The sequence below is a fragment of the Rhinoderma darwinii genome, chromosome 1, assembly GCF_050947455.1.
Source record: "Rhinoderma darwinii isolate aRhiDar2 chromosome 1, aRhiDar2.hap1, whole genome shotgun sequence".
Classification (NCBI taxonomy): Eukaryota; Metazoa; Chordata; class Amphibia; order Anura; family Rhinodermatidae; genus Rhinoderma; species Rhinoderma darwinii.
The window spans coordinates 208,473,127-208,491,601 of NC_134687.1; the positions used below are offsets into that span (position 1 = coordinate 208,473,127).

Consider the following 18,475-nt stretch of genomic DNA (forward strand, 5'->3'; position numbering starts at 1 on the left):
AAGAGTCACCTCCTATTTGGCTATAAGAGCCACATTAGCATATTTAGAAAAATGCTCTGCATATTATATTAGTTAGGAGAAGGGAATTAATAAACTAGTGACAGATTTGAATTTATAATTGAAATGTTTTATTCAGTACACAAAATGAAATTTTTTACATAATGATACATCTGGCAATTTGCAGGGATACTTAATCATAGCGTAAACATTTTGTCAATAATTGCAATCGAAGGCGGTCTTCACAAAATATCGGAAAAAATGCTATGTAATGTGTGAACACAGTGTAAAGGCATTATTTTAATACACGACTGTAGTGTCTAATCCAATATATAATATTTTGCTTAATCAAAAAAAGAGTAGGTTCCAATGAAGGTCGGAAACAGGCCCTGTTCACATCACATTTTTTACCTACATTTAGGCGCATACATTTGGAAAGCTCCTGACGCTAAACATGTGCATAGACTCCGTTGGCCGATGGAATCCAAAATAGAGTGTTCTTTTGGCCTCCGTCTGGCCGGTATACTTTAGTTTACCGTAAAAAAAAGTTATGGAAGTATTCCATCCCGCAGGCCCCCTGCAAAAAACATACACCAGACAGTCTATAGGTGAAGTATGTCACAAGCATGCGTTTAATGTATACGTCATGGGCTTTCTAAAAGCCTTTTATTAAGTATCCGTTAAACGCATACCATTATAGTCTATAGGTGATGGATCTGTTAAACAGATGCCACTGTTAGCAAAAAACCCCATTGCATACCTCATATGTAAGCTGTGACGTTTACTTTAACGCAGGCAAAAAACGTGATGTGAACCTAGCCTACAAAGAATGTGGCAGAACTGAAGCCTTTTCATGTGTTTTTCTCCGTACAGCTTTTGCAGGTGAAACATGTTAAAAACACGTTTCACATGTACTAACCATTTGGCACTTTGTGGTAAAATTTGTGTGGTTATACAATTTCCTTCCCATCATTTACAACACATTGCGACTATTTTTCTAGTCCATCTGTTGTCGTTAAGTGTAGAGAGCATAAAGCGTGAAACATCTGCTCGCGATACTGTGTTGGCTACTGGGTAACCTTTTTCATCTGGGACAAAATATCCTTCATTGGTCAGTATTTCTTTGTCTGTAAGAGATATAAAATCGTGATTAGCTCCTAAGTACAAGTGATAAGGCCCAGTTTAGTGGTTTGGCACATATTTGTCTGCATTTATAGGGTGTGTAAACTGGGTCTAAGTGCTGGTAGCTCAAAACTGGCATAACATCTAGAAGAATGAGCGAACATGTAATTTAGTGTAATTAGGATCACGTAGCAAAGTAATATAGTTATTACTCCCAGTTTAGAAAAAAAAAAAAGCAAAAGAAAACATTGGGTGTTGCTGGTCACTGGTACATTTTTATGTGTATTTTAACTTTTAGTGAACCGTATTAAACGAATATTTACTTTGGCAAAAAGCTTATATTCCCTGATGTCCATAGGAGCAGCACCAATGTGTATTTTATCCTTCTCAAAAATAGGACAGACAGTATCAATTAGTAACACACCCAATATAGGACATTATCACATTACCACATTATCTAGCAGCTAAATGATGTCCTACATTAGCAAGTCAAATTGGGGGGAATTTATTAAGACTGGTGTTTTCAGACTCCAGGCTTTATTCTATAGAGCACTGGAAAAATGTTGGCCTAATTTATTAAAAGTCTGAGGCCTCTTAATAAATTAGCTGCATCTCTGTCCATCCAGGCTCTAGAAAGTCAAATCTATGCCATTTAAAAGGCTATGTACACCTTTGAAATATTTCTTTTTTTTGTTGTTTTTTTTTATAAAATTGGCCATCAGTGTGTTTTATTAAAAAATATTTTATTGAGATACAGCTGCTTTGTGTCCTGTATACATAATACAGAGCAACTGTATCTAGCGCTGAAACCTGTATCTGTCAGGTCACTGACCGTTTCAGTGACAGCGGGTCTTGCGTGTCTGACATGCAGGATCGAGCTGTTACCAATCACATCTAAGTTCCTAACTTAGATGTGATCGATAAGATGTGGATCCTGCATGTCAGACACACAAGACCCGCTGTCACTGAAACTGTCAGTGACCTGACAGATACAGGTTTCAGCGCTAGATACAGTTGCTCTGTATACAAGATGCAAAGCAGCTGTATCTCAAAAAGTAAAAATAATTTTTAATAAAAAGTATTTAGAGAGTTGCACAAAAACACACTGATACACATTTTTATGCATAAAAAACAACACACGATTTCAGATGTGTACATAGCCTTTAAGGAATCCTTTTGTCAGCAGGGAAAACCCGAATGAAGTGCCCTTTCTTAGACTCTGCATAATGTGCCAAGGGAAGAAGCACAATCTCCTCATTAATTTTTGTTTGAGGAAAAAATTTGGGTCAAATACGTACCATAAAACAACAAATGGCCCCGAGGGATAAATTACCATTGATAGACAAAAGCCACTAAGGCCCTATGCACACGACCGTAGATTTCATCCATAATTACGGTCCTATTCATTTCTATGGCCAACTGACACCTTCCCGTATATTTACGGGATGGTGTCCGTGCCGTAGAAACCTTCCGTCAAAAAATAGAACGTCCTATTTTTTTATTTTACGGACCGTGCTCCCATACTTTATAATGGAAGCACGGCCTGCAAATGCGGGTGAGTTTCCGCGGCCGGCCATGCCTGTAATCACGGACCGTGCTTATAACAAAGTAAGGCCGGATTCCCACGAACGTGTGCGTTTTGCACACGCAAAAAAACAGAGCGTTTTGCGTGCGCAAAAGGCACTTAACAGCTCCGTGTGTCATCACCATATGAGGCGCGGCTGCGTGCTTTTCGCCCAGCCGCCATCAAGATGACACTCTGTTTGGATGTTTGTAAACAGAAAAGCACGTGGTGCTTTTCTGTTTTCATTCATACTTTTCACTGCTGTTGCGCGAATCACGCACGTCTCACGGAAGTGCTTCCGTGTGGTGCGCGTGATTTTCACGCACCCATTGACTTCAATGGGTGCGTGATGTGTGAAAAACGCACAAATATAGGACATGTCGTGAGTTTTACGCAGCGGACTGACGCTGCGTAAAAATCACGGACTGTCTGCACGGCCCCATAGAGTAATATAGGTCCGTGCGAGGCGCGTGAAAATCACGCGCGTTGCACAGACGTATATCACATTCGTCTGAATAAGCTCTAACCCTGCATTTCCAGACTCATTAAAGTATAACTTTTACTAATAATATTAGTGCCCAAAAGAATTAGATTAACCCCTTGTTCCTATGGGGCAAAAAAAATAAAAAAAGTCTGTAAATCCCTGTATGAAACTGGAGGCATACAGAGGTACAGTGAGGATAGTTTGACCACACACACACACACACACACACACACACACACACACACACACACACGCACACACACACACGTCTGGGCGCTGTTGTACGGCTCTACAACTCAAAGGCCATCTGGAGCCGTAATACGACTGTGCATAAGCCCTTAGATAAATCTTAAATTTAGGGGTACATTTATATAGTGCAGTCAAATCGTATTTATTTTTACCACAAAACGTCACAGCTTTTTAAAAAAAAAGCATTTTGTCATAATTTCCCGGTAATAAACCGTGATTTAACCCCACACTTAAATGGACCATTAAAGAGGATCTGTCACTAGTTTAGTAATGACCAATCTCCTAGCTAATCTGAGAGGCGCTGTCACACTGATAATGCTAGTAAAAATTGTGTTCCAAAATATGCAAATGAGGCTATACTAAACAAGTGGGTGTCAACACCAGCGATTCTCCTGAGGTGGAGCTACCTCGCAGCCTCTGACGCTGCCCTATCAGCATGAAGCTGCTTCACGCTGTGTGAGAGACTCAGGCTGGAGGGAAGGGGGATTACTTCAAATAGCCATATCTAGGGCTGTGGACCACCTAGAACTGATGGCATATGAAAGATGAGATTATAATCTTTCATACGGCACCAGGATCGCAGCTGTGATTACCAGTTGAAAACAGTCAGAAATAGAACCTGTATACTATAAGATCACGCTGTGTTTATGGGCAGGGAAGAGCAAAACTGTATGACGCAGATTGGGCAGAGTCACACAGAAAATATTACACTGCCGAGTGAAAAGAAAGAGTAACCTCCCATTTGGCAAGTATAGCCAAATTAGCGTATTTAAAAAAAATGCACATAACTTTGCAAATAAACGTTTTTGAAAACAAATCCCAAATCCCAATTCGGCCGTTTTATGCCTCAAATTACGCCTGAAAAAACGGCTCCAATACGTCTGCAAACATCTGCCCATTGATTTCAATGGGTTTTACGATGTTCTGTGCAGACGAGGTGTATTTTTACGCGGCGCTGTCAAAAGATGGCGCGTAAAAAGACGGCGCGTAAAAAGACGCCCACGTCAAAGAAGTGCATGTCACTTCTTGGGACGTAATTGGAGCCGTTTTTCATTAACTCCATTGAAAAGCAGCTCGAATTATGTCCGTAATGGACGCCGCGAAAAATGAGTGCACTTTCAGACGTATTTGGCGTTGCCGTGTGAACATATCCTAAGGGTGGTTTGTATGTAGCTTTTTAATTATGTTTTTTGCTTGCCTACCTGTTACTGGTGTGTTTTGAAGTCCTGGTGGTCTTACAACAGTCCAGTTAAGATCAGAACATTCTTTTTCTAGATATTTTTCCATCTCAAACATGTTTGTGAGGACGCTCTTAATTAGTGGTACAAGTAGATTCCTTACGAAGAATGAGGCATTCTGCGCTGAGCTAGCTGTAAACGAAAATATTATTATTATACGGAAAGGTGTCAGTGGCCAATAGAAATGAATGGGTCCGCAATTTCATCCGTATAATACACACACACACACACAATAACATTTAAACCACTGAGAGGTGAAGTGAATAAAATTTATTATTTCATCCAGAGTGGCCGCACCTAGCAGGAGGGACGCATCACCATAACAACGGCCCACGTAAGTATGAGCGTTTGTTACAGCTGCTTTCCGCAGCGGAAATTCCGTCCGAAAAAACGCACCACAATGTTGTGTGGTTTTCGGACGGAATATACTGCGGGATCCAGGTCGGATATGCTCTGTGGTTATTACGCTGCATATCGGTCCTGTGGGAACCTGGCCTGAGAGTACATTCACAGTGTGTGGTGACAAAGCGATTTATTACCTTAATTACCGTAAAATCTCGGACGCATCACCATAACAACGGCCCACGTAAGTATGAGCGTTTGTTACAGCTGCTTTCCGCAGCGGAAATTCAGTCCGAAAAAACGCACCACAATGTGGTGTGGTTTTCGGACGGAATATACTGCGGGATCCAGGTCGGATATGCTCTGTGGTTATTACGCTGCATATCGGTCCTGTGGGAACCTGGCCTGAGAGTACATTCACAGTGTGTGGTGACAAAGCGATTTATTACCTTAATTACCGTAAAACCTCTGCAAAATGCTTCAGTTTTTTCAAAATCACATAAAAAGCTGCAGCATTTTGCCGCCATTCTGTAGTACTCACAGCAATATTACTTGCACCGTGTGGATATACCCTAAGGATCTGAGCGACTTTGACAATGGCCAATTATGACGACTGGGTCACAGCATCTTCAAAAATGCAAGTCTCGTAGGGTGTTTCCAGTATGCAGTGGTTAGTACATACAAGAAGTGGTCCACAGAAGAGGAACCGGTGAAGCAGCAACAGGGTCATGGGCACCCAAGGCTTATTGATGTGCGAGGGGAGCAAAAACTAGCAGAAATTGCTAAAAATGTAATGCTGGCTATAGCAGAAAAGTGTCAGGACAAACAGTGCATCACAGCTTACATGCAGAGCGGTCGTGGTGGCCATGTTGACCAGTGTTCACCGCCAAAAGCATCAACAATGGGCACGTGAGCATCAGAACAAAACCATGGAGCAATGGAAGCAGGTGGCCTAGTCTGATGAATCTTGTTTTCTTTTACATCATGTGAACGGCCGGGTGTGTGTGCATAGTTTACTAGCGGAAGAGATGGCACCAGGATGCACTATGGGATGAACGCAAGTCAGCGGAGGCAGTGTGATGCTCCGGGCAATGTTCTGCTGGGAAACCTTGAATCCTGGCATTTATGTGGATGTTACTTTGACAGGTACCACCTATCTAAACATTGTTATAGACCAAGTACACCCATGGCAACGATATTACCTATTGGCGGTGGCCACTTTCAGCAGGTGAATGCATCATTGCGCACTGCAAAAAATGTTCAGGAATGGTCTGAGGAACATGACAGTTCAAGGTGAGGGATCTGCTGGAAAAACAAGTTTGATCCATGGAGGCTCCACCTTGTAACTTACTGGACTTAAAGAATCTGCTGCTAACATCTTGGTGCCAAATTCTTTTAGAGGTCTTGTGGAGTCCATTCCTTGACGGGTCAGAGCAGTTTTACCAGCACCACATTAGGCACATGGTTTTAATGTTATGTCTGATCAGTATATAAACACACACCTACAGTCAAGGCCCCATGCACACTGCAGAGCCATGTGCCAGAGGATGTGCAGAGAAATATGTTTTCCTGCAGCTCTGTACTACAGAGCAATTGGCACCCCCGATGCCTTATGATGCTCTGTGTGGTACTGATTTACAGGGTTATTATAGCTCTGTAATTCCGCATCTGATGGGGCATGCCACAATTTTTTTTATGGCTGATTAATATGGAATCAGACAGAAAAAATACATATATATGTATATATATATATATATATATATATGCGCCTTTTTATGAAGGCATAGTAGGACCCCATAAAAGAATTCAGAGGCCGTAATAGGGCCTCGTGCATGATGCCAAACCCTTCAACGATAACGTTAATAAACAGAAGCATTCCTTGTTGGAGATGCTTTATATCCTTCTTTATACACTCCTCAACATTGAAATTGCAACACCAAGAAGGGCAAGCCGTAAGGTTACACAAATCGAGAAAGTAGCAGGTTTCTCTAAGATCTGCAAATGATCACATTTTCAAGCACCTAGCTGCAATCTGTGGCATGTGTGAGGGGCATAAAAGCCAGATTGAAAGCAAAAATTTTTAGGCGCATGAAACCTCAAAAATGATGCCTCCTGTTTGTTAGTTGGGACAGAATCCTTGAACTGAGAAACCTTGATTTATCATTCTGGCAGATCCTAGGCAGAGACGTCAGCACTGTTCAACATCGCGTGTCCCAGAGGTTGGGAGAAAAACGACGAACGGGTATGACAGCAAGAGGTGCGCACAGGCGAACCTGTGCACAGACGGATCGTCTAATTGGAAGAATGATGCATAGTGATCCATTCTGTACTGCAAGTAAAATTAGACGTCACATGCCAAGCCTAGGGCAGCAACCTGTGTTGACACAAACCATTAGAAGGTGTTTGCACGACATTGGGCTGCAAGCCAGACGTCCAGCTACAGGTGTTCCATTGACCACACTCCACCGCTCTCAAATGCTATCATGGTGCACAGCAATGGAGGCTGGAATGAAGGTCCTCTTCAGTGAGGAGTCCCGCTTTTGTCTCGGATGCAATGCCAGAGAATGGTCTGGAGACCATGTGGGCAACGTCATGAAGAGGCCTTCACAAGGGAACTGCACACTGGTCCTCCTCCCGGGATTATGGTGTGGCATAATGTACGGTAACCGGACCCCTCTAGTCTTCATTTGAAGTACACTAACTGCTCAACGTTACATTGATTTGGTCGTGGAACCAGTGCTACAGCCATTTCTCCAGTGTGTCCTAGAAACCGTTTTTCAGCAGGAAAACGCCAGCCTGCCTGTTGCTTGTGCTACTGTGAGCAGCCTGCGTGGCCTAAACATGCTACCATGGTCTGCAGCATCTCCGGACTTGTCTCTCATTGAGCACATCTGGGACGTCATTGGTCGGCAATTACAAAGGGAGCTGCCAGCAGCCAATCTTGATGATTTACGTGCCCAAGTGCATTCAGTGTGACATAACATTCCTCAGACAACCATTAATAACCTCTTTGATAGCATGACAAGGCGTGTAAGTGTGTGTATTTCTGCATTTGGTGCGCATACTCGATACTGAATAAATCAAGATGTTTGGAATATTTTGTTTCCATCTCTTTATCATTTGGATATCATTAACATGTCTATCGATCCTGAGATTTCCACAATTTCAAAACTTTTCCTTCTTGATGTTACAATTTCAACGTTGAGGTGTGTATATTGAACTGCCTGCTCACTGACCTGCTCCTGTGTCTGTATATGTATTTTAAAATTTATTATTTGAACAGAAATTTAATGGAATTAAAAAAAAAAAAAAAGCTTTGCACATTTTTAGTGCAGAAATGCACAACAAAAATACATAACAGTTCAGCATTGTTTGTACTCGGCCTAATAGAAGTCATAATAAGCCTAGGGATAACTTCTCTTGTTTATCTACTAACCACAGAATAAGAAGATGAATGCTGGTGCTGTAGATACATACTGTCTGTGTACCAGGAGGTCATTGTCACCATCTGCTTAACTCCAGTCTGTCGCATGGCACCCACAATGGCGGTCATGGAATCTGTGTAGCCACTTATTGATGAGATCATTTTATATGGGAATCCTAGACAAGACACAACTGCATCCTGTCCATTGAAATGTTCAGCTAATGAGTCTGCCGAAAATATATTGGCTTCTACCACCTAGAAAAAAGAAGAAATAATAGATACCACAAATCATTTTAAGGCTATGTTCACACGGAGTATTTTGGGGGAGGAATATCTGCCTCAAAATTCCGTTTGGAACTTTGAGGCAGATATTCCTCTCCCTGCACGCCGATTTTCGCGGCAATTATCGCGCCGTTTTTCGCCCGCGGCCATTGAGCGCCGCGGGCATAAAACAGCGAGAAATACGCTTTCTCCTGCCTCCCATTGAAGTCAATGGGAGGTCGGAGGCGGAAGCGCCCGAAGATAGGGCATGTCGCTTCTTTTTCCCGCGAGGCAGTTTTACTGCTCGCGGGAAAAAGACGCCGACGCCTCCCATTGAAATCAATGGGAGGCGTTCTCGGGCCGTTTCTGCCGAGTTTTGCGACGCGGTTTCCGCGTAAAAAAACTCGGCAAAATACCCCGTGTGAACATAGCCTAAGGCTTCTTCACAGGACAGTATCCTAAACAGAAGAAAAGCATAAACAAAAGTCTTAGGCCTAATGCACATGTCCATATTACGGCTCCGTTTTCTTATTGCACACACAGAGTAGAATGGATCTTTAGGCTATGTTCACACAGAGTATTTTGCAGGAGGAATATCTGCCTCAAAATTCCGTTTGGAAGTTTGAGGCAGATTTTCCTCTCCCTGCATGCCGATTTTCGCTGAGTTTCTCGCGGCGTTTTTCGCCCGCGGCCATTGAGCGCCGCGGGCATAAAATACAGTGAAATACGCTTTCTCTGCCTCCCATTGAAGTCAGAGGCGGAAACGCTCGAAGATAGGGCATGTCGCTTCTTTTTCCCGCGAGGCAGTTTTACTGCTCGCGGGAAAAAGACGCCGATGCCTCCCATTGAAATCAATGGGAGGCATTTTCGGGCCATTTTGTGACTCGGTTTCCGCGTCAAAAAACTTGTCAAAATACTCCGTGTGAACATAGCCATCGCATGAGGTTGTTTGGCGGCACACGGATTCTTTTTTTTATTTTGGCTGTAAAAAAAAAAACATACAATTGCAGTGTTTGAAGCTGACAAGAAGGTCTTAGGCCTCTTTTATTCTGCCATATTAAGGATCCCTGACAGCAGGTCATCTTTACACGTGGCACCCCCTGCATCGGCGATCGCTGCGATTGGTCGGTCAGTTCAGACTGGCCAATTGCGGCTATAACCCATCAACGTGCCGCAGGGGACAGTGATACGGTGGGGATTGGTGTTGTCTAGGACGGCACCAATCCCTACCATGTACTTGTAAGGCAGTAGAGATCCCCCCGATCGCTACCATTGGTCGGTCTTCATAGACCAACCAATCGTAGCCATGGTGGGCGTTTCAAATACCCTGCACCAGCTCTGCCCACCTCATTCCAGTTAGGAACGGCGAGCAGAGCTGGTGTGATAGTCTGTGAACCGAATACTTACCCTCACTCATACCTTTTGTGCTCAAATCGTCCTCCTCTGCATCTTGCTGTGTGATCACTCACTGTAATCACCATCATCAACTGTGCTGCTGCTGATTTTTTTAACATTTTTTTCTAGCAGCAGCACTAGTGATTCCTAAATTTCCCAGTCCCTGTTTTTTGACAGAGGTTTTTTTGGGCCTATATATATATATCTATATATATATATATATAAAACTGTAAAAAAGTAAAAGAAAAGAAAAGTTAATTCAAATATAGTTAGGTGTAGCTGGTACCTGCGTAGGTAGTACGTTAGGGTAGCGGTAGTTTAGGGGTAGCTAGTACCTACATAGGTATAACGTTAGGGTAGCGGTAGTTTAGGTGTAGCTAGTACCTGCATAGGTAGGACGTTAGGGTAGCGGTAGTTTAGGGGTAGCTAGTACCTGCATAGTTAGGGCGTTAGGGTAGGGGATGTATAGGTTAGTGCCCATTTTATAATGAAGAAAATGACATAGCATTTTAGGTCGTTTTAGCTAATTTGTCTAAAGTTAGTGTTAATATACTGTAGTATATTTCTTATACTAATTTTTTCTAAAATATAGTGTTACATTTAGTGTCAGTGGTTACTGTAGCTTTATAGTTTTGGTCAAAATTAGTGCAGTATAATTTTTATACTACAGTTTTTTTTAGCACTAATATATAGCGTTACAGATTTAGCATCAGTTAGTGACGGACATTCAGTTTTTTTACTGGAGTTCTTCACTAAATTTTGCATAGCGTAGTTTTAGCCTAAATTTAGTGCAGTAGTTTTTATACTACATTTTTTTTTAGCAGATTCAACGTCACTACATTTTAGTTAGTGTCAGGTAGTCTGGAAATTCTTTACAGTTGTATATTGCCATCATTTTTTGTTACTGAAGTTTGTTCAGTAAATTTTTTATACTTCATTTTTTTTCTAAACTTTTATTTCTCTCTTTTCTTATTTTTTTATTCAGTAATTTTGAAATACACGTGTAAAAGCACAACACACAACCCCCTGTGTAAAAATAAAGTCAGTGTTACACGTGTTCAAGCATTACACACCCCCCTAATAAAAATGTTCCAATCATCCCAAAGGGTCTATTCAGCAGAGGAGGCATTCGCCATCCTGGCCTCTGACACCGATTCCGCCAGCGAGGGAGAAGAGGAATTCGCCCCATACATCTTGTCCTCCTCCTTATCATTAGGTGATGAGGAACCCCCGCAAAGGCGACCCAAGACATCAGCTGAGGCAACCCCCCAGATAAGTGATCCAGCTCAGGAACTCATTTTGAGACTGAAGGCTTCGCAGAAATAGATTTTTTAAAGGTTTTTTTCAGTGAGGATTTAGTCAAATTAATGGTGGCCCAGACCAATTCATATGCCCTGTAATTTATTGCCCAGAACCCCACGTAATCATATGCTAGACCCTTTAAGTGGACCCCTGTAGATGCAGTGGAGATGCTCAAATTTGTGGCCTTGTGCTGCATATGGGGCTAGTAAAGAAGCCACAGATCAGGAAATACTGAAGTACAGATGTTTGGTACAACACCCCAGTTTACCGCATGGGCAATGCCCCGGACTCGCTTTGAAGTTATTCTTAATTTTTTGCATTATAATAATAATTCCCTATGCCCACCCCGTGATGACCCCACATATGCCTGCCTATTCAAAATCAGGCCAGTCAATCATTTCTGCACTAAATTTCAAGAAGCGTATACCCCCCAAAATAACATTTTAATATAAGACTCCCTTATACATTTTAAGGGTAGGCTAAAATTCCGCCAATACCTGCCCAGTAAGAGGGCAAGGTATGGGATAAAAATTTACAAACTGTGCGAGAGTTGCTCAGGGTACACCTACAGGTTTCGGGTTTATGAAGGGAAGGACTCCAGGATTGAACCCCCAGAATACCCCCCTGTCCTGGGAGTTAGTGGGAAAATAGTGTGGGATTTGGTGCACCGACTGCTGGACCAGGGTTATCAACTTTACGTGGATAACTTCTACACCAGCATCCCACTATTTAAATGCCTCTCCACCAGAAATACTGCAGCATACGGAACGGTGCGCAAAAACCAGAGAGGCCTCCCTAAAACACTGCTTGGCCTACGTTTCAGAAGGGGTGAGAGCAGGGCATTATGCAGCGAGAACGTGTTCTTCGTCAAGTATAAGGGCAAGAGGAATATCCTTCTCTTGACTACAATACATGGGAACGGTAGCGCCCCTGTCCCTGTACAAGTTACCACCACAGTGACCCACAAGCCAGATTGGATTGTGGGCTATAACAAGTACATGGGAGGGGCTGATCTCTCAGATCAAGTGCTGAAGCCCTATAGTGCCATGAGGAAAAGGTGGCCGTGCACATGGTACAGATGGCATTGTATAACGCTTACGTACTATCCAAATGTGTAGGCCGGTCATGGTCATTCCTTAATTTTGAAGAGGAGATTATCAAGGTGCTTGTGTTTGAAAACCAGGCAGGGGACGGCCCAAGCACATCTGCTGAAAGCGGGGGCGCCCGTATTGTACCAGTGCAACACTTTTCCGGCATCGTTCCAAAAAAGTGTGTAGCAAAAGGGGCATAAGAAGGGACACCACTTATCAGTGCGACACCTGCCCCGAAAAACCTGGCCTGTGCATAAAGGATTGCTTCAAGGCTTACCACACATCTATAAATTATTAATTTTATTATTTATGTACCCTTTTATTATACTCTGATTTGCTTTTCACAATTTACACATGCCCCCACATTATATATTGAAATACCAGTAATTACGGCCTAATTCAAATAAATTCAGACAAAAGACCTGTGGGGTTAAAATGCTAACTTTACCCTTAGATAAGTTCCTTGCGGGGTGTAGTTCTCTAAATGGGGTCACTTTTGGGGTGTTTCCACTATTTTGGTCCCACAAGGCTTTGCAAATGTGACACGGCGCGGCAAACCAACCTAGCAAAATCTGAATGCCAAATATCACTCCTTCCCTTCAAAGCCCTGTGTCCAAATAGCAGTTTATAACCACATATGGGGCATTGTTATACTCAGGAGAAACTGTTCTACAAATGTTGTGGGGCTTTTTCTCCTTTAGTTCTTGTGGAAATGAAAAAAAAAAAAATAGCTAAACCTAAATTTTATTGAAAAAAAATTAAAATTTTCATTTTCATGGCCTGCTTCCAATAATTTCTTCAAAAAACCTGTGTGGTCAAAATGCTAACTATACCCTTAGATAGGTTCCTTGAGGGGTGTCATTTCCTAAATGGGGTCACTTTTCCACTGTTTTGGCACCCCAAGACCTCTTTAAACCTGACATGGTACCTAAAATATATTCTAATAAAAAGGCCACAAAATCCACTAGGTGCCCCTTTGCTTCTGATGCCCGTGTTTCAGTCCATTACCACACTAGGGACACGTGGGATATTTCTAAGAACTGCAGAATATGGATAATAAATATTGAGTTGCATTTCTCTGGTAAAACCTTCTGTGTTACAGAATTTTTTTTATTAAAAACTGATTTTCTGCAAAAAAAAATAATTATTTGTAAATTTCACCTCCATTTTGTAATTCCTGTGACGCGCCTAAAGGGTTAATAAACTTTTTAAAAGCGGTTTTTAATACTTTGAGGGGTGCAGATTTTAAAATGGGGTGAATTATGGGGGTTTCGAATATATCGTGCCCTCAAAGTCACTATAGAATTGAACTGGTCCCTAAAAAAATAGCCTTTTGACATTTTCTTGAAAATGTGATGAATCGCTGCTAAAGTTCAAGCTGATACATTTAAATTTAGAATAATGCTAATTTCTACAAATGTTCTCTAAATTTTGGTGTTGTTTACAAATAAACAGTGAATGTAATCGACCAAATGTTACCACTAACTTAAAGTCCAATGTGTCACGAGAATACAATCTCAGCATCGCTTGGATAGGTGAAAGCATTCCAAAGTTATTACCACATAAAGTGACATCAGTTTTGAAAAAAATGGCCTGGTCCATAAGGCGAAAACCAGGATGTGTCCTTAAGGGGTTAAGACCCTTTTACACTGGGTGATTATCGGGCAGACAAGCTTTCAAAGAACGCTCGTTCCCGATAATTGCCCTGTTTAAACAGGGCAGCGATCAGAAGATGAACGAGCAAACGCTCATTCATCTGCTGATCGTATAGTTTTAAATGTGTAAAATATTATCGTTGTCGGAAGCACATCTCCCTGTGCAGGGGCGTTGCTAGGGTCTTAAAAGATCAGGGGCACAAGCCCCAAGACATATGTTTACCCCGCCCCCCAAAAAAAAGTATAGATATATCTCGGCGATATCTATAAGACTATGGCCCCTATAGTTAGTGCTATCCACACACATAAACCCTGTAGATAGTGCTACACACTGCCCCTGTAGATGGTGCCACACAATTCCCCCTTTGTAGATGGTGCCACACAGGACCCTTGCATAGGCCGGCGTGATCCAGTGAAGTCATCTTGCCGGCTTCGCAGGGATCCTGTCCCAGCGTCTCATGGGCTGCACGCAGGGGCTGGCTGGCAAATTTTAGCCTGGGGGGCAAGCATACTGCACTGGCCCATAAGTAGTGGCCTATCCTTAATCCCTTTACCTCCACCTTCCGTATAAAGGTGGCAGGGGTAACTGAGCTTTGAATACAGCCGTCATCAAAAGCTAACGGCGACTGGTGGTGATGTTCTCATGCTAAAATCACACGTTTTATTTGAAAAGATCATATTAACAGAACATGAAAACATAAGACACATTGTCAGTCATACACTTACGTTGCCGATTCATGGCTGTTCCAGCACTAATGGTTTCTGGGTCCCCTGATGCTGCTATTTTTTTATAATCTAGTGCCATTGAGTATCGTCCATAACAATCCCACATTACCACAGCGTGATGCGACATTGTTATAGACGACAGACATGACCCCAGATTATAAATAAAGGACCCAGAAAACCAAGAAACACCAACGTTAGTGTATTGACAAGATTTATCAAAAAAGAAATACAGAAACTTCTTCAACTATTGCATTTATCTAGGGTTTTTTTTTAAATATAATCTATCTCTCACTGGTAAAATTAACCTAGCCTAAAAATTCTAGACTGTTCATGTCTTTGACAGTGGGCAAACGTACAAAATCAGCAAGGGATCAAATACTTATTTTCTTCACTGTACATACATTCATACATACTGCACACATACATACATACATACATACATACATGCTGCACACGTACATACATGCTGCACACACATACATACTGCACACATACATGCTGCACACATACATACATACATACATACTGCACACATACATACATACATACTGCACACATACATACATGCTGCACACGTACGTACGTACGTACGTACGTACGTACGTACGTACGTACGTACGTACGTACGTACGTACGTACGTACGTACGTACGTACGTACATACTGCACACACATACATATTGCACACACACATACATGCACACACATACATACTGCACACACATACATACATACATACATACATACATACTGCACACACATACATGCTGTACACATACACACACATACTGCACACACATACATACTGCACACATACATGCATACATACATACATACTGCACACATACATAAATACTGCACACATACATACTGCACACACATACATACCACACACACACATGCACACACATACATACTGCACACACATACATACTGCACATACATACATACTGCACACACATACATACTGCACACATACACACACACACACACACACACACATACATACTGCACACATACTACACATACATACATACATACGGCACACATACATACATGCATACATACTGCACACATACATGCTGCACACACATACATACTGCACACATACATGCTGCACACATACATACATACATACATGCATGCTGCACACACACACACACACATATACATACATACTGCACACACATACATACATACTACACATACATACATACATACATACATACATACATACATACTGCACACACACATGCATACATACTGCACACATACATACATACATACATACATACATACATACATACATACATACATACATACATTGAGGCAAACTCCAGTCACCTCCTTGGCTTTAGACACATTGACACTTAGCTCCTTCGGCAAGTTCTGTCTCCCTTCACTTCTTCAGCAGGGGGTGGTGTCCCAGTGCTGGGGGACGGGTGTACAGAGGAAGATTAGGAGCTGAAGGGGCTATAAAGGGAGTACTGGGCTGTACAGGGCAGAGACATTTTAGCAGCAGCAGCTATACAGGTCAGCAGTGCAGACACTGTGGAGGAGCCAAGTGCTGCGGACCTGTACAGCTGCTGGGCAGTGAATTAGAAGCAGAGCAGGCCGCCGATCAGGGACTTCACACATCAGCAGTCGAAGCTGAAGTAACGACCGCCCAGCGTCCTGCTGCCACCTGTCAGGTCCCAGCCAAGCCGCTCTCTCTCTGCTGTCAGATTTCCTGCTCTCTGTTGTCCTCCTCTCTGGCGGGCAGGAGGCCCCTGCTAATACTACACACCAGATGTGGTGTTCGGAGGCTGGGAAGGCTGCTAACAATGTACTACATGAGAGGTCATCAAGCAGCCTGCGTGTGACCCGGCGCATACAACTTGCACACCCTCACATCTCCTTGGACAACAGAAAAATATAGAAATCACGGACACATTCTTTTTATTCCGGACACAACGGACAGTAGCCAAAAGTCCTCTCATTTCACGGACTGTCCGTGAATTAACGGACGGTTGGCAACCTTGGCGGGGGTCCTGGGAATCGGACCCCGACCCATCAGCTATTGATGGCCTATCCTGAGGATAGGCCATTAATCTTTACAGGCTAGAGAACCCCTTAAGCTGTCAGTCCTGAAGACTGGACGGATTTAGCTTTGACGGCAAGATACAGCTTCTATGTATACAGAAAACGTAGAAGCTGTATCTAAATAATTTTTATAAAAAAACAATTACAACAGATTTCCCTCACCCCACACATTACATTTACACCTCTTGCACACAACCTAGTTCGGCCCGACCATGGTACAGGTGAACGGGACTCCTGGCATCATAGACATTTTATGATGCTAGGAGTCCCTGCCTCCCCACGGTACTGCTGTTCCATACTGAAAAAAATGATACAGTACGGAACAGCAGGAGACAGAGACTCCTAGCATCATAAAATGTCTATGATGTCCCGTGGTCGGGCCGGGAAATGTGGCCGACACTCGGACAGTTTTTCACGCCCTAAACTCGGTCGTGTGCAACTGCACTTACAGTTAAGTTCCCCGTCCCCCACACAACATTCACAGCCAAGTCACCCCTCCCCCACAAAAAACGTTTACACAGAATCCCCTCCCCCACACATAACATCACAGTTCCCTCTTACCTGTCCTGAGCGGAATCTTCATCAGCTGCCTGGTACAAGTTGCAGGCAGGGGGGGAGGAGAGCGGTGTGTCACTGCTCTTCTCCAGGCCTTTCTTCTTCCTCCGTCATCCCTGCTTGTGCATTAGATGGGGCTGTGCAGTGCAACAAACTGAAGGGGCCCATATTTTATTGCAGCATGGTCGGGACCTGTGATTCTCCTGCACAGAGTGTGACCCAGGGCAGCTGCATTATACATCAGAAGTGACGTCCTATAATTATGCCTCTCACATGTTTCGAGCAGGAGAATCATAGGGATTCTCTCCAAAGCTCCACTGCGCTACTCTTATCTCCCCGCAGCCCTAAACTACTACAGAACCGGCCCGGGGGCACATGCCTCCCTGCTCCTAGTAAATTGCAGAGCAGAGAGCTCAGCTGATAGCTCCATGCTCCGCCATAGAAATGAACTGATGACACACATATGATTACATGTGGCAGTCCCTGGGGATCCGTGGCACTGGGCCAAAAGTCCAGGGCTTGGGCCCCGGATGCCCGGTGCTAGCGACGCCACTGTCCCTGTGTAAACAGGGAGACGTGCTGCCGACATGATAGAAAAGTATGGGCACGAGCGATTGTAGTAATGATTGCTCGTCCCCATACTAGCTCCTCGTGAAAGGAGCAAACTAGCGCCGATCAACGAGCTGTCTCGTTGATCGGCGCTCGTTGCATCGGCCAAAATTGGCCGATGTAAAAGTACCTTTTGAAAAGGTTAAAGCAACGTAATAGTAAAACAAATTAAATAAGAATGGAAGCCTAGGCTTAGGTACTTAGAGTGTATACAGTACCTTAAGATTCTCATGCTGGATGGTCATTTTGCTGACATTCCTCACAAGAGCTGTTACTTGATGCCCGTCCCGCAGGGCTTGGGTTACTAGGGTTGCACCAGTCTGTCCGGTCGCTCCAAGAACTGATAGTTTCATTCTGAATTCCTGTTTAAGATGATGACA

The 18,475-nt window shown here is 43.1% G+C and overlaps 1 protein-coding gene across 2 annotated transcripts in view; it reads right to left on the reverse strand.

Annotated features, from left to right (window-relative positions):
* Nucleotides 1-277: 277 nt before the first annotated feature.
* Nucleotides 278-18,475, reverse strand: part of LOC142739706 (flavin reductase (NADPH)-like) — a 33,978-nt gene continuing 15,780 nt past the window's right edge. For both annotated transcript variants that reach the window (XM_075849833.1, XM_075849832.1), the window contains exons 2-5: nt 18,314-18,457; nt 8,474-8,675; nt 4,619-4,786; nt 278-1,124 (exon numbers count right to left, since the gene is read on the reverse strand). In XM_075849833.1, coding sequence (XP_075705948.1) covers nt 967-1,124; nt 4,619-4,786; nt 8,474-8,675; nt 18,314-18,448 — 663 coding nt within the window. In that variant the 5' untranslated portion in view covers nt 18,449-18,457 and the 3' untranslated portion in view covers nt 278-966. The remainder of the gene's footprint in view (nt 1,125-4,618; nt 4,787-8,473; nt 8,676-18,313; nt 18,458-18,475) is intronic.